The 23,378-nt window shown below is 39.4% G+C and overlaps 3 protein-coding genes across 19 annotated transcripts in view; 1 reads left to right on the top strand and 2 right to left on the bottom strand.

Annotated features, from left to right (window-relative positions):
* Positions 1–1,006: 1,006 nt before the first annotated feature.
* On the top strand, positions 1,007–5,844 carry LOC116258779 (uncharacterized). Of its 2 annotated transcripts, none has more exons than XM_031636163.2 (3): positions 1,007–1,826; positions 5,450–5,494; positions 5,635–5,844. In XM_031636163.2, exons 1-3 carry the CDS (start codon positions 1,308–1,310, stop codon positions 5,815–5,817), a joined length of 747 nt encoding a protein of 248 aa, XP_031492023.1. In that variant the 5' UTR covers positions 1,007–1,307; the 3' UTR covers positions 5,818–5,844. The 2 variants fall into 2 exon arrangements, with proteins under 2 accessions (XP_031492023.1, XP_031492024.1); XM_031636164.2 differs by having other exon boundaries at positions 1,008–1,826; positions 5,640–5,844.
* A 4,032-nt stretch (positions 5,845–9,876) lies between these two features.
* On the bottom strand, positions 9,877–11,954 carry LOC116258778 (probable xyloglucan 6-xylosyltransferase 5). The gene is made up of 2 exons (XM_031636162.2): positions 11,748–11,954; positions 9,877–11,597 (listed from the first exon to the last, which is right to left on the bottom strand). Exon 2 carries the CDS (start codon positions 11,532–11,534, stop codon positions 10,152–10,154), a length of 1,383 nt encoding a protein of 460 aa, XP_031492022.1. The 5' UTR covers positions 11,535–11,597; positions 11,748–11,954; the 3' UTR covers positions 9,877–10,151.
* Positions 11,955–16,312: 4,358 nt separating this feature from the next.
* The window catches only part of LOC116259190 (SUPPRESSOR OF ABI3-5), a 56,302-nt gene continuing 49,236 nt past the window's right edge, over positions 16,313–23,378 (bottom strand). For all 16 annotated transcript variants that reach the window (XM_050079022.1, XM_050079029.1, XM_050079030.1 and 13 more), the window contains 5 exons: positions 23,169–23,348; positions 20,920–21,103; positions 18,624–19,604; positions 16,902–17,092; positions 16,313–16,658 (listed from right to left, as the gene is read on the bottom strand). In XM_050079022.1, coding sequence (XP_049934979.1) covers positions 16,482–16,658; positions 16,902–17,092; positions 18,624–19,604; positions 20,920–21,103; positions 23,169–23,348 — 1,713 coding nt within the window. In that variant the 3' untranslated portion in view covers positions 16,313–16,481. The remainder of the gene's footprint in view (positions 16,659–16,901; positions 17,093–18,623; positions 19,605–20,919; positions 21,104–23,168; positions 23,349–23,378) is intronic.

Below are 23,378 nucleotides of genomic sequence, written 5' to 3'. Positions count from 1 at the left end.
ATATTTTCAAGTAGAGTTTCCTTCTTTGATCCTTTTAAAGAACTAAATAGTGGCTATACCAATATCACAAGAAGACAAGTTTTCATGCATCAGTCCCATACATGAAGAGTTCAATATATATATACAACAATGCATAAATATTTTTATGCAACACATTATTTCTACATTGTTTTTAAGTTGATTTTACAAGTTATACTTTATGTAGACCTTCCCCCACACTGTAAGTACCTGTTTTTAGTATATTGACTGTACTTTTGACTTTAATTCATGATTTGGAAAAGAAACACAAAGACTCCACACCTTTCCCACTCCCTCTCCTGGAGGACTGCATAGGCATCAATGATGGTAATGGTGCACTTTTTAATTTAGTACCATGCTCCATCACTTACGATGCAGATACATACCGGCCATGAAAATCTAACTAAATACTTGATTATTTACAAACACCTAATCTAACCAGCACGTATGAGACCTTAGTATCATTCCTTTACATTAATCTTTAGTATTTAAAGGTTTTAGGGTGTGGAGTTGAAACCCCTAATAGAATTCCAACTTTGCTATTCTGTTGCAGAGCTTTTCCATGGTGCTATCCTGAAACTTAGTGATCATAGTTCACAATTAATTTAAAAAGATTTTAGTTAGATTTCATGGAAATTGTGTTTCTTATGTCAAATGATATAGAAAGCATTTATTTATCATCTACATTTTGCTATTCCCATTTTATGCATAGTTTTGTCCCAAGTTGTTCCTTGTGGTGTCTGCAGAATTCAGGCAATATCATCTTATTTCTAACTAAATTGACTGTTAAATTTTAGGTGATCATATTAGACACTTCATTGAATGAATTTGACTGTTTTTATATGATGATTCTTGTATTTATCTTATTGTGTATGAGTTGATTATTCATCACTAATCCAAAACAAGCTGGAAGTCGCAGGCATGACGGGACACGAGTTGCTCTTGTCGTCTCTTCCTGATTTTTCTTTACGTCTTGGTAGAATTTTACTTTTTGGCATTTCACGAGGAAGGGGATTGGCATTTCGAAGAGACGCTGGAGAAAAGGAAGGGGGGTTGGGGGGAGAAAAGAGAGGCAAATCTGGTTATCCAGATATGTCCACGTTCCCAAGCAACGGCTCGTGTCTGTAGGCAAAAAATATCTGGAAGATCGAGAAGTTCTCACACTTTCATTAGCAAGCCATGTCTTCCTCAATCATGCAACAAGTCCGAGTATAATCGTCGCCACCATCATGGAAGCAGGAACTTTTTGCCACTGCCGGTAATCGAGGAGCAACCTTCTCAGTGTGGGGATGGACGCAATCCCGCTTAACGACTGGGAAGACGTCTCGGGAACGCCGTTCCCCCCTTCATCCGACGCACTCCCCCTTCAGTCTCCGGCGCCACCACGACCACTATACGACGAGAAGTGCTGTATCTTCCCCCCGCGAGATCATGAAGGCCTCCCCATAATGGCGATGCACCATCCTCCCAGTTCGGACCAGCCGCAGGCAGAACCAGGGCGCGACGAGGGAGAGGATGGTTCAGGAGGCGATGGGACGCTCTTCCCACAGGTGAGAGTAAGGCTGTTGTGGGCGAGGAAGGTCCTAAGCCTAGCGGTGCGCTTTCTCTGGTGGAGGATTCGGAAGCTGTACTCGATTCTACGTGGGGACTGGCGCTTTCCTGTTACTTTGGCTTCTTTTCCCATGGTCCCTGCGGGCTCTGCATTGGCGCTGGCGGCGTTGCTGCTGCTCACCACTCGGCAACGCTATTGGAGAGGAGTTTGGAGGCAGAACGCCACCCTCCTCCTTCGGATTCAGGAAAAAGACCAGGTTGGTATCTCGTGTTACTCCTACCTTTAATTATGTGTTAGGTTTGTAGTTTATCTATCTGGTGAACAGATCTTGATTTCGTGAGAAATAGCTTTGTGAGTGAGCGGCAATTTGCTGTACCTGTCTCCGGTAGTTCTGTTTTCTTATGATTCTTGTGCCGAAGAGTTTCGACGATCACTACTCTTTGATGAACTCTCTACTCTTGTGACTCCTATAAGAAACCTACTGACAATATTGATTTTCATATAATGCACACCTACGAAAACGGGAGACATGGTGGCTACAAGAAACAATAGCATCTGTAGGACTAGAGTTCAAAAGCCACTCCCTGTCCCAGACAACTCTCCTTGTTCGAATGGACTAGTTAGTTGCATCTTTCCTCTAGTTATGCCTTTTTGCATAAAGTGAATCTGTGGAGTTCTCTGAATTGAGCAGGTTGAGAATTCCTATGCCATTCTTAATTTTTTTGGTTTTGTGAATGGGCTGGATAAGAAGCGATGGTTACTGGGCTTTTTCCCCTCATTTATTCGTTTCGCTGTTCATTAATGGTTTTACTAGTTTCCTTCCTGGAAAAGGGAAGTTGCCAGAATCATAAGTTCGTTCGTTGCTTGTAAGTGTCTCAGCACAAAAACTGAAAAGGCTGTGGGGAGAGCCTTCACCAAAGGAATCAAGTTGCCAGTTATCCTCCCCCATGTGGCCTCCTTTTATCAGTAACACGCTGATATTTTGGCAAAACTAGGCCTTTGAATAAATACTGAAATACTTTACACTTAGCTTTTTGCCAGAAATAAGTGAAAGGGAATTGCCAATTATTAGATGTAGTTGATACCTGCTGTTCATCTTCGTATGAACTACCTAGGGGCATGATCTTCACATACTGGGAGGACTTGGAGTTATCACGGTACTGCAGTCATGGAATTGTAGATATCTGTCCCATATGACTCAATAATACAAATAGAACATGATTTGAACTTATAACTAATATTCAAAATCATCTAAATTTCCTTTACTGTATGCAGACATGATTTTGCAAAGAATGTGGACAAATATGCTTTATCTTTTCTTCTCCATTTCTACGAAGCACAAAGGTAGTGGAAGCAAATGCATCAGGTTGATTATACATAAGGCAGTACTACCTACCGAGCTGGATGTACTGGGCATTCAAAAGATTGGGCATTTTGAACATGACGTGGTAAAACGATTATTAAATGGGGTTGTTGGGAAGAAATGGTCGAGTTGATCCTAAGTTATAAATGCTTAATTTATAAACATCTGTCAGTTGAAATTTGAAAATGGTTTTCCTCTTGGAGCAATTATCCTATATGAAAAGCATGCCACGGTGCAATCCCCTCTCTCCCACCTGCTCGTTCTGTTTCTCATGAATCTTTTTCTGCAAATATGTGAATGTTAGTTTGTCCTTAATTTATTCTTATGAAGAGCCTCATTATATGTCAAGACGTGTTCAAAGAGAAAAGAGAGAAAAATTGGCTATAGCTAAATAATGAGTGTGTCAAAGAGGACACTTGGAGTTTTGATTAAATTCTGAGAAAGTGAAAGTGGTGGGTGAAAATAGTTATACCAGGTTTAGATTAAAGTAAAATAGTTCATTAAAAAGATATTAGACATGTTTTTTAGCCAAAGGATTCAGTCAACAACCTCCTATGCTGGAATGTTTGCTTTTGTGGCTTATGTGGACGGAATTAAATTCTGCTGGAAATGGCTTCTGTGAAGTTGGAACCTCCAGCAACTAGGTGCCAAGAAAGCTTTCAAATGGAAATCTAGAAAAAGAAATGTACAGAGAGCTACCTCCAGGTTGGCCAACTAAAAAGGTAGGTTGGTGCACTAAATGGATTTTATGTGGTCGGATTCACATGAACTACAAAACCTTGGCTTAGAGATTTCGAGTTAGCTATCAAATTATTGGGCTTTAGGTGAGGCTATGATTTTGATTATTTATATTTATCTATCTTTACAGGTGCTATATATGTCGTTGAATATTGTCCATATACCGTAGAGTTATTACAGATTTATACATATAAGGTGTAGAATACCAAGAGGCTAGCTGGATTATTCGAGATGAAGGACATAGGCATGTAGCAAAATCTCTTGATTTTATTCATCACATATTGCAGGAGAGGAATTCATTGGATTGACATAATTGATTGATGGGTTATGCTCAACTAACTGAGGATCCCTATCATGAAGACTCACTTGAATAAATTAGTTCTTCAATGAAGAAGAAAAGTCTGCAAGTTTCAGTCTTGTGGAGAGCTGTCCCCTCAAGTGGAACTTCCTATGCTTGATAGAGATGATGTCAAAGCACTGAAAGTACAGGTGGCAGTTCCACCGTTTTAAATAAGAATTATTTTCCTAGTCCTTTAGAACTAGCTAGTAGGGCACCTGACGTAGTTAGGATGGCAGGATGCAGGCATCCGTAGGAAGTTGGCGTACATAAGCATAGAACCTCTGTCAAAATCGGGGAGCTTCTGGGTGCTCCATATCTCATCGGAAATTCAATTTATATGTGGTATTAAGGCCAGACATCACGTTCATTGTGCATATAGTGACCGATTTACAAGTAGGTCAGGATTAGTTTGCTTTGGAGTTGTTTGGAATAATTTGATCTTGCAAGAAGATGATGCTTTATGAATTGTGGATGCAGATGTTGATGTGTCTTGGAGGATGATGGCAAAATTACAGTTTTTTGTATCTTTAAGGGCCGTTTGGCAAGAGGAACACTGTATGACTTTCATGAATCTGCCTCAAATGTTGCAGCAGATTCATGAAACACTTGTTCAAGTGGTTCATGAACTTACCTTAATATTTGGGGTAGATTTATAGAACACTCACACAATATTCCTCATGCTAAATGGCCCTCTAGGGGTACTTCTGTGATTTTAACTCATGATTTTCTTCCTATTTGAGGTGTCTTCCATCTAATTTCTTGTATTCCAGCACAAAACAGAGCTGCAAAGTCAAAAATCAGCTTAATGTAGGTTTGATTCTGACCACGATGCACCTGGATGAATTATAGGCCAACTTAGACCTTTTATATGGTTTGTTTTATTAGTAGTTTCTTTTTAAGGCATTGAAGGATGAGATTCTTAGCAACTTTCGTAGAACATGCTCTCTGTGAATGTAATGAGAATTTCTTCTGTTATTCATGAGTTTCCATGTTAAGCTTGCATTACTCGTGCAATATACTCTATGAATCATGTCCATGAATCCCATTTATTTTTCATGTATCCAGCAGGATGCATGGTATTGTCATGAGTACCATCTATCCAAACATACTTTTGTATAAAAAAAATAAAGGATACAGTTTAATTTTTGGAGGTAATCACAATTTCGTGGCCCATATCTTGTTAATATTAGTATCAAAAAATTGTATCTTATTATTAGGACATGGTATTCACTCAATAGTCAATATACATCATGATTGGCTTGTCTATACATTTAGATTAAACAAAAAATCCATGTTACTAAGAGAGGCGGTGCTAGAAACACCCCTATATCACGGGTTGGGCTTCTCTGAACAATATAATCTTTAGGTCTCATTCCTGTTGAAGGTCCTCCGTTGTAGCATAAATGCTCTGTTTTGAAGTCTAAAACCCTTTCTGCAGGAAATACGCCAGTTGCGCCTTATGCTTTCCCAAACTAAAGAAGCGGTGAGTAATTTCCATGTACCTGTACTAAAGAATTCCTAATATTGGTGAAGTAGCTGTTTTTGAGCGCGATTCTTCCAAAGCATTTAGCTGTTCTATGGAGGCTAAGTATATACTATATAATCTACTTGGTGCATGTGGAGTCAAGAAGCTTTCGGTTGATGGTGCTACTCATCTTGGCGCAATTCTTTTGTGAAGGCTCTGATGCAAAGGTCGGAAAATGTTCTGGCAAGGTTGATTGCATATTCAAATTGAAATCTTGTATCATATTAATAGTGATGGTAAGTATGATAAGATGGAGAGATCAGTTACGAAATATAGATTAATAAACCAGCATAATCTTTGCTTGCTCATTCTTGGATGTGCATGGTGAATTACATTATCTGTTAGGTCACTACACATTGCAATAGCTCATTCAGGAAACGTATGGCGTTAGAGCTTGCATTTGGACTTGTCTCTCTCTCTCTCTCTCTCTCTCTCAATCCAAGAGCATGATTTGTCCTATGAGATGTGATATTTTTGCAGTTTGCAATGGGCACAGAATTTGCAATTTTCTCTCTTACATTAAGCAGTGAAGTGCCTTCTATTCCGCCATTAAAGATAATTAATGTTCTGGATGGCCCTTTTCTGTTTTTCTGTTTTTGAAGGTAAGTGTGAAGGTAAATGTAGGATTGAACCTCTCCTTGGTGCTGCATAAAAACATTTGGATGTACTTTCTCGGCCTAAGGTTGGGAACCGATGACTAGACTTTTCATGGCTTGCCAGTACACATGAATGTCAGGTATCTAAGGTTCAAATTACAAGAAAAAAATTGTTTACAAATACCAACTAAATGATCAAAATCTTTAAAATGGAAAGGCAGGAATCTGGCATTGATAAGAAGTGGGGTAGTTAACGAACAGTAATTGCAGATATCACCAATGTTGTTGTTCATTATTACAGACAAGTAATTACAAGGAATGTGTCAGGGACCTGTCATGATGCCAACAATAATCAGTCCACAGAAGACTGGGTATATATATATATATATATATATATATATATATATATATATACAACACCTAAATTGGACTTTTCAATTTACATGTGCACAGAAGGGACACAAGCCTGATATTAGGCAAGCTAAGTGCTGATTTTTCAGTGATATCCTGGTCCAAAAACACGACGTGTATCTCAAAATGTGCCGGCCCGTTCAGTTCCCCGCTAAAAACCAAGAAGAAGCAGCTTGTTCATTGTACTGAAAAAGGCTTCAACTTAGCTAGTGAACACCACATTAATAGTCATGCAGTTTATTTGTGAAAAAAAACGTGCTGAAGACGAATCAGAAAACTGAATGAATTACTTCTGGTAGTTAAAAATTCTTGGGTTATAGACCATTAGTAGCTGCCAAAATGCTGTCGCAAAAAAAGTTCTCACATTTAAATATCTTCTGTCCCTCAAAGGGGCTCAATTTGGAAAATACCACTCTTAACTCAAAGCAGCATATAAACTTTTCTGGCGATGACAGATAAGCATACATGACGGCAAAATGATCTCCTAATCATTTTAGGCTAACCACACAAGGTAATCTGTCAAAGCATTATGTCATGGACTCGGACAGAATTGCCCTTAAAATATGTATTCTTAGATTTAGCTGTCTAATTCTTTCCAGCTCAATATATCCTGTCATCAAGAAGCAGCACTACGTCATACATGCATTGGCCGATAATCTAGCATTAGTTACTCTTTCTACAAGTCTCCCCAAAACAGTTTTCTCTGCAAAAGTCCGATTTGCTAACCCAGTCATCAACAAAGGTAGTGAAAATGATAACTATCTGACGGTCCGCAGGATCAAGACAATTTTTTTGTTCCTTCTTTATACATTGCTGGATAAATGCCTCAACCCATCCAGATATGAAACTTTTCCAATCTATAAAACTTCTCTTTTTAACTTGACATATTTCTCCTTGGCCCGCTTTGAGTAAAATTGCCATAACTGCAACTTTAATATCGAAATATCAAAAAAAAAAAGCAAGCAAAAATTGATTTGTGACCATAAGACGGATCTGTAAAAGAATTGCATGAACAAACACAAAATCCGTACTTACATGAATGGAAAACCTGCGTGCGGGAATATACAGAATGCACTGGGTGCCTTTTTTCCTTTTTTTCCTTGAGTTGTCTTTGATTTGCAAATAGCTAGTTGGAAGTAAGGCACAAAAACAATTACAGGCGCTACCAAAACAAGAACTCAAGATATGCCCGAATGCACATGGTTGCAGTCAAGGGACATGCATAAACACACAGAAACTAGTTAGATCCAAATATGGAATGAGTCACAAAGTGGCATATTTACTGTAGAAACGATAGTTAAAAATTGGAGGTCCATCTTCAGTCTTAGTCAAAGGAGATTATGATAGCAACCCCATAATGGATCATAACTAAGTCATTGTCTTGTAATGTAAAATGATAAAGTTGAACCTTATTCTAAAACCGTAAGAGGTTAAAAGGGAAGCTTCCTCTCAAAGCAAGGCCACTGCACCTCTTCTATATCTCTCTCCAACATGAGTGTGCTCATTTCGATGGCAACCCAGTGTGCCATCTCATAAGGAATTCACCCAAAAATAGAAACCCTAGGACTGCCAATTTGTTAACAGCTCCTCTACAGAAATATACAGAGTCTAGGTCATTCAAGAAAAATGAACAATCTGCCTCTCAAACACCATTCACATAATTGTTTTATCCGTTATCAATTCATTAGAAAAAATATACTATACAAAAAGGCCACCGTAATACTGTTTTTTAATGAACTAACAACAAAAGCATTATGAAAATAAAAGGCCTCAATACAAAGAGAGAGAGAGAGAGAGAGAGAGAGAGAGAGAGAGAGAGAAAGAAAGAGAGAGAGATCTTCAATTAACAAAAAATATATATATCATATAAGAGGCTGTCACAAATGAAGGAGAGAGTGAGAGCGCCCCAGGACCTTGCAGAAAGCTATAGATGTGCATATTTGTTCTGTCCAAGCCAGCTTATTATCAATTTTTAATGTGGTATAAACTATTGAATTTCGCCTTACACAACTAAATTTTTATGCTTAATGTTTTACCCATTATCAAGACTTGACGCAATGAGAACACTTAGGATCTTTTACCTCCCCAAAGAACATACTCGTGTATGAGAAATACCCAGCCTAGTATATGCTTTAATTAACAAACTATGACAAAAACATCCATAATTATGGTTCTCGTTGCAAGGTCCTCATAAACAGATTCCTCATACATACCCACTACATAGGGACGCATGTATGCACATGCAAACTTGGAAGCACTGGCAGACATGTCGACATTCTGTGTATTTTGTTGCCTGGGGAAGAAGGGGAGAGGTTGTTAGGAAATTTTATAACTTATAAGCCAAGTAGGATGAAGAGAACCGGGTGTTGCTCTTGTCCATTGCACATGCCATGTTACTGCAGCTTCCACCTTGAGTTTAGCACCAGGATTATATTCCAAGTTTTCCAACCATGTAATAAGGCTGGGTTTGTTTAGTTCCTTAACATACAGTATAAGCTTAATGACATCACAGACAACAGCTTTTTATTCTCCATATTTATTGTGTATTCTGCATGAAGTCTTGCTCTGATTTAAAGGTTGATATGCAAAAACAACAATTTTGTAGGACCAACATAATGAATTCGAAGACCCATCTATTCATAACGTGTTCACCTGGACGTGTATCATTCTTGGAAATTTTCCATGTGCGAGTGTGCCAATGAAGAGTGAGAATAATTGTGATACATCCATACATTCGGACAGGTCCTGCTCACCTGCACGTTAAATCACCTGTGCCCAGAGAAGGTCCGCACAGATGAGAAGCGTTCATCTTCCCTGCATTGGTCAAAGCACGCCATAGCATCCTCGGTCGGCTCTTCATGTATGCATGATTCCAACATTTTAACCATAACTTTCCATTCAGAAATATGTCATACGTATTTCAAGTGGCTGAGGAGCCACACACTTCATTTGTCATTCTGCATTTCTCTTATTACCTCAAGAACTTCTAAACTTAGTTATAGCCTCAGCAGAAAACCCTCTTAGCTGTGCTCATGGAGGGAAAGGCATCTAAAAGAAGGTGTTACATAATAAAGAGAAGTGAACAAAAAATTTAAGCTAGTATTAGCTGGAGCAATCCGAAGGAGACCTTAGACTTATGAAGATAATTTACTCAATGGTTCTCTTAATCACCATGTATAGAACACAAAAGAGTAGCTCAAGAATTAAGCGCCATTAAATGGAAGACCAGGATGACCAACCCAAAAACACATCAATGTAGAGTAATAATAATAAGAGTGCTTCTTCTAGATGAAAAAAATAAATAAGAAAAATAAGTGAAAGCGGACGAACTGATTGGCAAAAGGAAGAGAATTCTTCATGAACATTCTGGCTGAAGGGGAAGAACATACAATAATACAACATAATTAGCAAATAATCGTTCCAAGATACTGTTGTGTGGACATGAACTAACCAAAAAATCCCGTACCATGAAATTGATGGATCAATTACCAGACACTTAAATAAGCAGGACCTAAAATTAAAAGACCAAAAATTTAAAAAAAAAAAGCTTGGCATGAGAGGAATTCTTCTATACCCCTGAGACAACAAGGTCAAGTATCGCTTTTAACTCATTGGTTCTGTGATCCGGAAACAAATGCAGGATGTCGAAGGTGAAGCTTGTCTTCTTCTTCCAAAGGTGAAGACGACTCGTTTCTTGTCCTCTTGATCTTGGGAGTTTTGAGACTCTTATGAGTGAAACCGTAAATCTGAAGAATCTGGTTGTCTGCGAAATTGAAGGCCCTCTCCATGCTGCTCAAGCATCTCTCCATTGGATAATCACCATAGCTCCCGCAAGGTTTGCATCCAACAAAGTGGGTGACGAAAGGCCACCTATCATCCCCCAAGCCAGGATGGTACTTCTCTTGCATCTCTTCATACCGATCGACCAAGCCAGCCCAGTACCCATGGAGAAAGTAAGAATTCTCAATGAAGACCTTATTCATCCACTGCTCCTGCTGAGTGATTAGCAAGTAGATGAGCGCGGACTGATCGTCGGCCTCGAATGCAGGCCGGCCCTTAAGGTTCGCCGTGAGTATTTTCCCTGCTTCGTCTCGAATAGGGCCTTTAGGTCCCATGGGTGCCCAGGCATCCAACAGGTCTAGCGACCATTGGCAGTTCCTGAAGAGGAAGCTGCCCGTGTTGAGAGCAATCCACGATTTTTGGTTGAAGAGGAGATCCTCGTAGCCATGGAGGACGAAATTGTAGTCCTTGTACTTGTGCATCGGAATCTCGAAGACCATATCGGTGAAGAGGGCATCGCTATCCATCCACCAGATCCATTCGATCTCTGGATGTGAGAGCATCAGCCGTCTGATCAACGGAAGCTTAGCCCAGTAGCCGGCGAGCTCTTTGTCCAGATGAGCCATGTTGTAGACGATCTCGATCCGGTGGAGGCGGCAGTAGTCGATCTTGTTCTTAATAGCCTTGAGCAGGTAGTGGTCGCCGATGGCGTTATCGCAAGGGTTCGGCTGGGAGCCGGTCACAAGGAGGATCCGAGGCTTACCATCTATGTAACTGGGGAATTCTGGATTCTGAGCAAGCCAGAGTTTCCTCTGCTCATCCCAATCGGTGATCTTAGGGCCCAGAGTGTAGGTCACGTTGACGAGTCCTGCTGTCGCTTCACTTGCCTTGCCGAGCGCATTCTCGCCGCTGTCCCCACCGGCGGCATCAGTGCCACCACCACCATCACCACCACGAGTAGCAGCCCTGACTTCAACGTCGTCGTCCGGGTCGTGATCAGATCTGATCTCTTCCAGAATCCTATTCGTTTCCTCGATCAGCTGCTGATTGTTGTCGGCGTCGCCGCCGCCGCCGAGATTGCCGACACCGATGGTGCCCCTCAGAACAAGAATAGTGACGAAGCCGCAGAGGATGGTGATCTTGATATTGTTGAAGGTCTTCTGGATCTGCCTGCCTCTGGGGATGCCCGAAGCCCTCGAGGACATCCTCATGTTGGGGGGCAAGAAAGCACTCTCACCTCCCTATTTCCCTCCCTCCTCCCCTCTCTGCCTCCTCTACAATTCAATAACACAAAAAAGATGTACCAACTGAGCCACCTCTGACAAGGCAACAACAGAAAGAGAGAAAGCAGAACGAGGACACTCCTGTCCACCGACAAAGAGATATAGAGAGAAGGAGAGACAAAGACAGAGAGAAGGGATCACCTTCTTGCTTTTAGCAGAGGCGGCCGCGCATATAGCGCTCAAACGACAGCAGGAGAAGTAGAAAGACGATAATTGGCCGACTTGCTATCAAGATCTATTCATTGAAAACCCCAAATCGAAAAAATGGCTTTCATGGTAAAAAAAAAGGGCTCAGAGCAAAGCTGTAGAATAGAGAGAGAGAGAATGACTGGCGCTGTCCGTGACGTCCGAGATCTTTCATTTATATTTATCTAAGGAAGGAAGGAGGCGCGGGTCAGATGAACCTCACGCTACCTAAATCTGCTTAGCTTTTCTAAAACATCCCAGATCTTGTGGGTAAGGTTGCAGATGGATCGAATTAGGAACATGCATTGAAAAATGAATAGAAATCAGATCTAGTTGATCGAAAAACTCAAGGCTGTATGTGCTGGATAGTTGTTAGATGCTTAAAATTTCATCGTTCCATTGTTATGTAAATCATCACTAAAACTACTGTACTGCATCACAAATAATAACTAAATACTAATTTAATATTTTTTTAATAAATTTTTAAATTTAACTATTCAGTAACATCCGGCGCACTGCATCATTGAACTCTCCCAAATATATCGATTGACAAAATTCACAAGCTAGATTAATATAATTCGCGACGTTAGTTATAGGTTCCAAGTCTTTGCTAGATTTGCTAAAATCATTGGTGTTGGCCAAAAATGGACCGTATTCCGGCCTGCAAAATGCATTAAAAGATAGAGATCTGATTTAGTATATTTACTCATACCAAATCTCGCCCACTTGCAACCGTGGTTGAAGATTGGAAGTTTCTCACGTCATTATCTAATGGGCAGATCAAGGTGGTGATAGAGAGCATGTTGGCCTTCAAATAATTGTTCTTGGTGGTGCCCGAAATCAGTATGTCTGCAACTCTTGGAGACCTGATCTGGTCTTGGTGGCCTCTGATATTAGTAAAAATTCTAGCTCTTCGCTACCTGATTCTTGTGCATTTTCATTTGTGATTGATTTCATAAACGAAAAAATAAGATTGATTAGCACTAGCGAGACGATAATTGGGCTAAGTTGAGCTGACCAATTTTTCTTGGTGAGCTTTTAAGTGTGGAGTGCGCTCCATCGAGCTGAAGGCGGCCCCGCTACAAGCTCCGATGCAGCCCCAGATCCTAGAAGCAGGAAGAATGGGAGGACCTTCAAGTTTCATCCAGCCATTGGATAAAATTTCAATCACCCCAAATGAGTGGTAGAAAGCTGAATGCTTAAGATTGATTAAAATCAAACTTAGGGCTAACTTGGTTAGAATGAATATCAAATTTGAGCTTAGAGTTCACTCACGTCAACTGCATGATGAAAACTTAACCGCTGGCCGTTCAAGCCAACCCGGGCCGAGAAATTATTTCTTCATATTTATCTTGCCAAACTCATTTTTTTACAAGTCTTAATAAGCTCACTTAGAGCCAAATATATTACATAATAAAACTGTGAAAGGTACAACCACAAGAAGAATTTCTCACAAATAAATTACAAAAAATGAAAACTTGACTTGTACTTAACCTTTCTCCAAGAGCCGAAATTTTGGGACGACGGCTTGAGATTAGATTAGTCTTAGCTAACACCCAATGGTTGCTTGGCAGAATGATTGACAACAAGAAAATAAACTGAGAAATTAAAGGAGGTATGTTTAGTCATGTTAGAATGTACTTAACATTATGAAAAACCTTAGGGGATTTAACAATGTTGTCATGCAACCGAAGCTGTTAGAGGGCAAGTTGGGACTCGTCAGAACCCGAACGTAATGGGTCGTGGGTAAAGTGTAAGCTACGAATTACCATATAGGGTCTTTTATATATGGCAGTTACTAGTTTCAAAAGCATAGGTCTTCCTTTCCCAAAATATGTGAATTTCAAAATATTGCAGACAATTATTTTAATATATATTAGATAAATATTTAATGAATTCAGATGCAGTAAATTATACATTGGTTCTGATAAGGTTTAAAAAGAATTACCCGTCTTGAGGGTGTTCTAGTCAGTTCCAGTTATTTTCTCAACTTGGGTACAGAATGCAAAAAGTGGGAAGTAGTTCTCAGGATATCTATACATAGAGTTGTACTTTGCTGCGCCAATAATTTATCATGTATATTTTTTGAAATTTTGTAGTGGTGGAGAATAACTTGTTCTAGATTCCATCCAGCACATTTTTAACCTAGGATGGGAAAAACTGAATATCCGAATGTGGATCATAGGCCCATAACAGAGTACTGGCAATATGCAATCTTCTTAACTTGGTCGGAAGAGTCAAGTGTCATCTCTAACTATTTACGTACTATTTTATTATTATTTTAATTTAATTAATTTTTGAATTATTTTAAATTTTTTTGCTAATTCACAAGTTTTTTTTTAAAAGAAAATGCATGTTAAAATTTGTAAAACATCTGTTTGGTCCTCGTATATTTCTTGAAAAACAAGGATTGGCCTTTGTGAAGATCTTAGAGATTATTTGGTGGGTCGTAGGAGCTGACGTTGGGGAGAAGTAAGGGAAACTGGATACTTGATAAAAATTTTAAAATACGAAAGAAACTTATTTAACTTCTTTGTTTAGAAAAACAATGCAAGAACAGCAAAATAAAAACAAAAAAGATTGAAGGATGCAACCATCTGGAAGTTGGTTGAATGATTCAGCCATTTTTCGAAAGCCTTTCAAGTGCCATGGAAGCCATTGAAATACATTGACAAGGGACAACTTGTGTCAGCCCGACTCAAGCAGACCAAACAACCCATTGAAAATATTTTTAGAGCGTTGAAGTCCGATTGTAAGTTGGCTACACAAGCCATGAGGGGCATAACATGGTTGGTCTGGGTGGTGTGCTGTCGACATGTCCTAAATTTGATTCCCATGTGTAATTACTCATCTGGATTGCAAATAATAGCATTCGCGGCACTTGAGTTGAAAAGTGTACTGCACGACGACCCAAAAGCAGCTCTAGATGAGAAGGAGAAGCCTTAGTTAAAGGGTAGGTTTCTTTCGGTCACCTAAAATATGGCATGAGCAGACCATAAGACTTAAGAAGTTTTCACATTCTGGTGCAATTGGAGATCACATCAAGGAATTTTTTGGCCTTGATACTAGAAGTACAAGGTGTGGAGGAATAAAAACAAACTCTTCAACTATACAAGTCAGCTTCAAGGTTAAGTGCATATCAAGCTTGAGAAAGCAAAGGTGAAGAACTTGGCAGAGGCCCTAATTGGTGAACTCTTGTAAGAACTTAGGAAGAGAGTTTAAGCTCAAAGAAAAGGCAACTAAGCAGTGGCAGAGCCACTTGTGGTCCGGTGTGGGCAATTGTGCCACGCCAGACTCACTTGATGCCTTTATTTTTACGTTGTGGCAATATTTTTTTTTCATTAAAAAGCGGAAATGAAAAGTGATGCATTTAAGATTCCATTTGTATGTGTATCAAGTGCTGGATTCATTGAGGATGACCAGAGAAAAGTGTCTTCGTTAGCAACTGATAGAGTATATATATATATATATATATATTCAAGAAATAACTGAAATTATGACATGTGATTTATTTTAAATTAATGTTTATTAACAATTAAAAATATTAAAACACTTTAATCCATACAAGTTTTAAGAGGTCTGGTTTTTATCACTTACCCTATATATATATATATATATATGATAAAAGACATTGGTACATAACAAACCCTCTAGATGACAGAAAAATAAAAATAAAAATGAGATAGGATAATTTAGTCATCTGGTATTAAATAACAACTTTTTTTTCGTATTTCGCTCTCAATCATTCATTTTAAAAACATATATATCAAGGATGAGCCGTTATAAGGTCCAGCGCTTAAGGTTTTAATACCTACTAATCACTCTTAAGTTTTAAAAACGAAGGGCTTTTTAGTATAATGATAAACAGAACCACGAAGGGTTGTTTGAGACATAAATAGTGGATAATAAAAATAATTGTAAAAATCAAGTGGAAAGGTCACCATGCGGGAACACTGTTTCGTCAGAAATACAAAAACAAAAAATAAAAATTACTTTACGATTTTTCTCTTTAGGTTGCCCCTGAGCATTGCCCGGCAGGATAGCTGCTTAAGCCGCACGGAAGCCTCTGACTGACGGCCAAAGAAAGAAAGAGCCAAAAAGATCGTCTGGCCGTGATACTTGCCATCGTCAAAGGCAAATGGGTGGATCTCAATGCAAGCTGTGTGAGTATTCTGCACTCAGTAACATGATGTGCAAGTTCTGGAAGGGAAAAAAAAAAGTCTTACCAACCAAGCAGCAAGTCTGTTTAAGAGCTCTCAAGAAATGAGCCAGAGCCTGATACACATTCATCTGGTTAGAGAGCCAACTTAATATCTTAAGCCTTAACCTGTTCAGTACTCTAAAACAGTGTTTCAAAACACTGGTTTCATCGTCAATTGAACCAAGAATAGGCTGGGAGGAGGTCAGCCCCCACCGCCTTGCCGGCCAGGTACATGACCCACACTGAGACTGCGACTTGCATCCGAATCAGGCTAATGAGATATCCAGTCAAGACTGTGCCAAGAAAAGAAGCAAAAACATAGGCTTGAAGCAAAATCGAATTGCAGGATAATAACTTCCCTTTTACATTAGGCTTTCCTTACAAGAAATATACTTGCAGCATAAAGAAGAGCTCCCAATATTTCAAGAAAAAATTTACACAACAGAGAAGTGCCTATATACCCTCACTGGAGGACGCAGGTCTGCATCTCATGACATGTCGCGGAATCTTGCCATAGCTTTCTTCTGCAATATACTCCTGTAGCTATCGCCTGACTGAGACTCCAACCAATGATCAGGTTTCCTTTGACTACCCAATCCAGCCCTCTCTTCAGTAGCCTGTGCCAGAACCGGTTCAACAATGCCGCTCCCGTCTTTGCCAAGACCCTGCACCTCAAAAATAAAAAACATAATCCTCATTCATGACCACGATCAAGTTCAAAAATGGCAACATCCAACCACGATGGGATGGCAAGAGGGCCAATTGTGCCTGTTGTCAAAATCTCACCCAGAAAAAAACACTTGCCAAACGAAGGAAAAAGATATTAATAACAGAAACAGCAAGAGCGCCAAAGACAATGCCAACAACAACCACAACCAAAAGAAGAGAAGACAAAACAGCTACAATACCGAGCCCTCCTGCCAGCCCATGTTTTTCAGCATACGATTTCCAACATTGCTCTCGTCAATGGCTTTGTCAGCTGTAATAACTTCAAATGTTTCTCCATCACCTGCAGCAGCGGGCCTTCCTACCCCAACTCCAGGAGGAAAAGGCATCTTCATGTCCGACAAAACCTTCCCCCTCGCACTGCCACCATGACCTTCACATACATATACAGTGGATCAAACTCAACATGCATCTAAGGAATATGAACAAAGTGAAAGAACTCCACGTAAGCTACTTATGTGTGTGTGTGTGTGTGTGTGTGAGAGAGAGAGAGAGAGTGGATTCCACTTCTAAGCTAATCCTATAAAGCGACCAGATTCAGCATATTAGCTAGAGATGCAGATGACTCTGAAATGGGTCATGCAGCAGAAGATATGTTTACATTTAATCATCTTCTACATTTAACTGGTCAACCACTCCTATTGCAGCAGAACTGATACAAAAGCCTGTTCAATAGGTTATTCAATCAAAATCATGATTTTCTGTAGATATGCAATGGTGCACACGTTCGAATTACCCCATTTTCAGAAAAAGGGCATTCTACTATTTCCAATATATTTTTTACATAAAAAATGACAAAGTTCTTACCAAGGAAAATAACAAAGTTCTTGCTAAGGCACTAATTTCATGACACATTCATAAACATGGAGAAGCATGGATTTGATTTTGCAGTCTCAGGCGCATAGGGCGACCTAAAGCCAAAAGCTAGACAACTCAGCTCCAAATATGATAGCATTACATCGTTCACCACACTGTCCAATCATTCAATTCTTATTATAGCAGAAAAGCCAATGGAAAACAGTCGTAAATCATACTCATGGAATGTCAATGGGATGGACAATCAACTCTACTCATGGGCCATAGCCCATCACAATAGTAGAGATAACGAAAAAACATGTTTTATTTATTTTTTATAGAGAGGTTGAATTAAGCCAACTCCAATCAGATTATGCCAAAAAACAACTGGGTATTGAGTTCATGTTTTTCAATTTGAAGGTTTTACCGCCAACTCTAATCCTTAGCCAGCCACATTAGAGATCATGTTGGTAAAAGAAAGAATTGAACAAGAAAACATCTAAATCTAAAGCAGTTGATGAGAATTCTAATTCCTCCCCCATCTTACTTAATTGGATGTTTTCATACTTAATTTACTTGAGCAAAGCAAAGTCTCTTACTTTTAATTATAGAAACCCATTAATATATCAACCATGCCAACTGATAGATCTTTTCTTTTCTATGCACCATCGAATTAAATTTTATCCAACAGCTTAGAAAGAGGAGCAAGTACACCAGGAGTATGGGGTGCAAACACACACACATATTTTCTATGGAACATATGCAAAGGTAACTTGTATAGTCCAGTATGACTGGTCCATACAAGATTTTCATCAGGAGAGTAAGAAAATGATGCATGGATTAGTATGTTCTACATTATGAGCTTTGTAAGAATCCAAACATAGAGTCCTCCATGTGGGTGGGTTCCATAAGCTTTAAAAATTAGTGAACAAAAACCTACATAAATAATAAAACCTCAAGGCCTCAAAGGCGACAGACTAAAGTTGGTGACAGACTAAAGATAATTACTAAGGACGTTCATCCCCCGCATAGTATTCCTTGTTGAAAGAACTAAATCCATGCTTCTAACTTGCAAAGGAAAAAGTACCATGAAGCAATGGAAAACATACTTCCTTCATCGAGATCAAGGTCTGACATACTGTTTCCAGCAGATGATCCATAAAGGCTTCTTCTTTCTGCAGCTCGGTCCCTGTACAATGTCTGAGGCTGCTGCTCCTTTGGACGCTGTGCTGGTGCCTCTGAAAATCGCCTCTTGGTGGCACCTCCAGTAGCAGGTGCATATGAACCCAAAGCAGAAGCATCTGTTCTGAACGGGGTTACAACTGCTGGTGCCTCTGGAGATAAAGCGGGAGATGACAAGATAGCAGCCGCTGAATTTGCACTATTACCAGTAACTACTGATGATAATGAGCCTGAGTAAATGGTGTCTGACTTTACAACTCCTCTTCCAGAACCTCTGATAACTCCCATTATTGTGCCTCCTAAGCTATTGCTCACAGGACGAGGCTTAGCAGTAACATCCATAGCCGACTGATCAGCAGTTGATGTAATGCTGCTACCAGCCCCATGATTTAGTGATGCTGAAACAGGAGCAGAGGTAAACGTATCTTTTGCAGTGACATCAGATTTATATTTATTCACACTGGAAGAAATGCCAGGCCTATCATCCAAAGAAGCTGTGGAGTGATCATCGTCGAGGACTACACGAGCTGCCTGACCCTCATGATTCCGCTGTTTCCACATGGTTAAAACATTATTAATCTTTTTTTTACTAGCAAGAATACTACTCTTAGAAGCTAATTTGATCTCCTTCTGTTTCTCTTTCTCTTTTTTTTCTGCAGCCAAGGCAGCACTAGCGGCAGCCTGAACAGCATCAGGTAATGAAGCTTTCTTCTCTGATGATTGATTTGTTGCTGTTGTAGAAGGAGGTGCAGATATTACTATCTTTTTGCTGCTTGAACCATCTGCCTTGGAAGGTTCAACGCTTGATTGTTCAGACGCCTTGTCACCTTGACCAACATAAGGTGTGTACTGCTGACTTTGTTGATCATACGAGTACCAGGTTCCACTCTTACTGTCATAATAAAGTCCTACACTCAAAATAAAAAATAAAATAAAATAAGCAGAGAAAATTGATTAACATAAGGCGATTCTGTAAAAGGAATATGGTTATGGCTAAAAATCATGTTAGATCTGTTTGATTCCATGAAGAACTTTCCCAGAACAAAACTTCTAGGAGATTTTTCAGAAAGATTCTAGCTTTTCTTATTTTTCCTTTTCTCCACATTTCACAAAGAATCATTTGTTAGTGCATTACAGAAATGCAAAAACCAAGTGAAAAAGAAAAAAGCCCAAAGCAATTTTCAGATGCAGCATGCTAGCAACTTTTTTCATGCATAATGATGGGAACTGTCTAAGTTTCTAGAAAGCACTGTATTCTTCATTCAGCAAGACATCGATGACATTTCAACATAGGTATGTCTCTTCCATCATGATTACTTCTGTTGACATATATTCTTATAAAATATTTGATATCTGCAGTAGGCCACAACAAGAAGATTAAACTCAATTTGTGAGCTGAGAATGTACAAAAAGATTTAGAAAGTTGACTACCATTACTTGTACTAATTTAAAATCCTAAAACTTTCCTGACAAAACATCACAATAATGACCTGACAACCAGATTTGCGACTATGGTACAAAATGAATAAAAGGTCATTCGTTCAAAGCACACAGTTTACAGCCCAAAGGAAAAAAAAACACAGAAACATGACACAAAGTAGGGGTTAGCAGAAGCAGAAAGGTAGAAAGGGAAGAAAGATGTGTCCACGTGTAAAGACGTCACATGCACTGGAAGGCGAGGATAGATTCAGATTCTAGTCCACATGAAAGGCAAAGAAGAATCATACTTGTGGTGGGAGACTTAACTTATGACCTACTTGTGATCACAGAATGAATTTTGTGAAACAAAATTAATTGGACCCTCCACCTATTTCCTCACATTTGAGGATCCTTTCTGGGGAAAAACTTGTTTCATTTGCTTACACCAGAACTAACCATGCCAATACAAGGAATACATTTTCTGCTACAATCTTTTTGCAAGCTAAAGGGCCCTCGCCAACCCAGGAAAATGTAGTTTCATCAAACATTGCATGAGAAGAATATTGCTTCCAACTAACAACGAAAAACTGCACTCATAAATTTGTCTACAAATATTTCCTATTTTTTCACAAGATGGAGCTAAATAGACTGAAACTAATCCAAAATGCTTCAAATTACAAGCATGAAGAGAACTCTTCCTTCTGCTTCCTAGCAAATAACATTATTTGAAAAGATGTGAAGACCACCGTACTACAAGGATAAACACTACTCAAAGTCTCAAACAGTTAAAAAAAAAGGTACTACCTGTGTTGCCATCATAATAAAATCCAGAAGCAGCATCAAAATAATAGCCAGAAGCTTCATCCCAGACAAAGCCTGATTGGAGTGCTGATTTGTCATTAGCTCGATGAGTGTCTTGATCATAGCCACCAGTAGATTGTTTTTCCTCTGGATTATACTCTTTTGGTGCCCAACCAGCAGCATCATACTACAAAAGGAATGCTTATTAATAAGATTGCACAAACAATCTTGAGCATAGAAGAAATGATCCACCATCACAACAATCTAAAACTGCCCAGTAGGCTATTCTTCCTTCTTTTCATCCCTTTTTCCTTCCCTCTCTAGTCTCTATGTAACTATATGTGAATGTGAACGTGTACGTATACATTTTTATCTGACTGTATGTGAATATAAGGCCACGTTTGATTGCCATGGAAAATACTGTGCACCGAGTGAAAAAAGAAAAAAATGTACGACTTTTCCTGGTGTTATCAAACACCGGAAATTTTACCACGGTAAATAATGAATTTGAGGGTAAATTTCCCTCGAAAAAAGTCGGACCCTCCCGGGTCCGACTTTTTTTCGGGGGAAATTTACCCTCGCAGAAGAGAAAGCCCGTTAGGGCTTCTTCTCGCTCGCCCCGACCACCTCGTGCCTCCCCTGCTACCCGCTTCCCTGTTATCCTATCTTCCTCATCCTCGCTTCTTCTTCCTCTTCCTCTCTCCTCGAGCTTTCTCGTTCTCCCCCATGAAAACCCCCATTTTCCCGCCGATCGCCTCTTCCTCTGCGATAACCCCCAGTTGCTGAGCTCCATCTCTGCGCTCTCCAACTACGGTTTCTCGTGGACCAAGCTCAGCTTGCTCTACAGTCACGACGCTTCGATTTTCGACATCGACGGATCGCTCCTCTGCTGCCGATTGGACGCCATTATCGAGTTGGGGTTCAGCAGGACGCAGTTGGTCGGCATCTGTCTGGCGTTTCCCTTTGTTTTGGGCCGCAGGGAAGAGGAATCAACGGGCGAAGACGACGGATTGTTTGATGATCTCAAGTGGGTCCTGCTCAAGAGTCATCTCGCGGATTCACGTTGCTTGGATTTGTGCTACGTTAATTGCAGGAAGGTTGGGATCTTTTACGATCATGACAACGCTTTGGTATGGGAATCGAGCACTCTGAATTAGTGAAAATGATGCTTTTGTCGCCTAAAATCCTTAACCAAAGCGTTGCCATGATCGAAGAAAAGATCGATTTCTTTCAAAATGGATTGACAGTGTGTTATAACGGTCAATGATTTTTTCCATGAAAAATTTTTTCTCTTTATCAAACTAAGGATTTTTTACCTAAAAAAAAATTCAGGCCATCAAACATGGCCTGAAACGGGAAAAAGAAAAAATTACCTTCATGTCAGTTTACCGTGGATTTTTTTTCCTGCAAAAATTCCCCTTCAAAAAATCCAGGCCATCAAACGTGGCCTAATGTATTCTTATGAATTCTCCTATGTCATTTTCATGTGGCAACATGTGATCGTATGCATAGTCACAAATAACATCTCAGAGTTTTAAAGGTTTTTCTCGGGTTTAATATGGCAAGCTTGAAAAAAAATGGAAAAAATATGAGAAAAATACGGTAATTTTTTACAAATTTTAAAAAATAAAAATGAAAAAAAAAATGAAAAACTAATAACACAAACATCAAAAGATCAGTAGATTTGCAACAAATAAAAAATAAAAATGAAAAAAAAAACTGTTTGACATTAAAAAAACTGAAAAAAATGATAAAAGTGAAAAGAAACTGAAAAAACGCAAAAAAAACGTGTTAAAAATGCATTTTTTAATTTTTTACATTTTAAAAAAAAGCGTTTTTTTGCAGTTTAAAACGGCCAGTTAATTTATCAGGTTTTTTTTTTTAAAAAAAAACGCACTTTTCTGTGACTATCGTCTTAATGGATCTGAGAAGTGAAAGCTCTAAGGGTGTTCCTAATCATGATTGCTCACAACCCTGAGCATAGTTGTAGTTATATGGCATAGAGAATCCATCAAGATGAAATAACTCAGGTAAGACCAGTACTCAACTAAGGAATCTCACCCTATTCTGACTCAAACATGCATTAAATGTTCACTAGATTTTAGCTTGCAACAAAGGATTTGAACCACAAAACCACTCTTGCACGCCATCCACCTCAACCAACTGCACTAGCAATCGAACAGCATACAGAAAAAGGGGAGGGATTGTGGTTCGGAAACTTAGAAGAGAGCAGCAATAGCAATTAAGAGAACCTGCTGTGCAAATGCAGCTGCTTCAATTGCAGCAGCTGCTAGGCTGCTAGACTGAGAACTGCCAGATGCTCCAGGCCCTGGTCCATGAATGCTTTTTGCATATGCTACACGTAATATCTGACCATTCTTCTCAAGGGCTGTGCCATTTGTTGCTTCAAGCGCTTTGGTAGCATCTTCTACCTAAATATGTGGATTAGTGAAGACTGAAGA

This window comes from Nymphaea colorata, chromosome 8, assembly GCF_008831285.2.
Source record: "Nymphaea colorata isolate Beijing-Zhang1983 chromosome 8, ASM883128v2, whole genome shotgun sequence".
NCBI lineage: Eukaryota > Viridiplantae > Streptophyta > Magnoliopsida > Nymphaeales > Nymphaeaceae > Nymphaea > Nymphaea colorata.
This window is presented reverse-complemented; position numbering and strand designations above follow the sequence as displayed.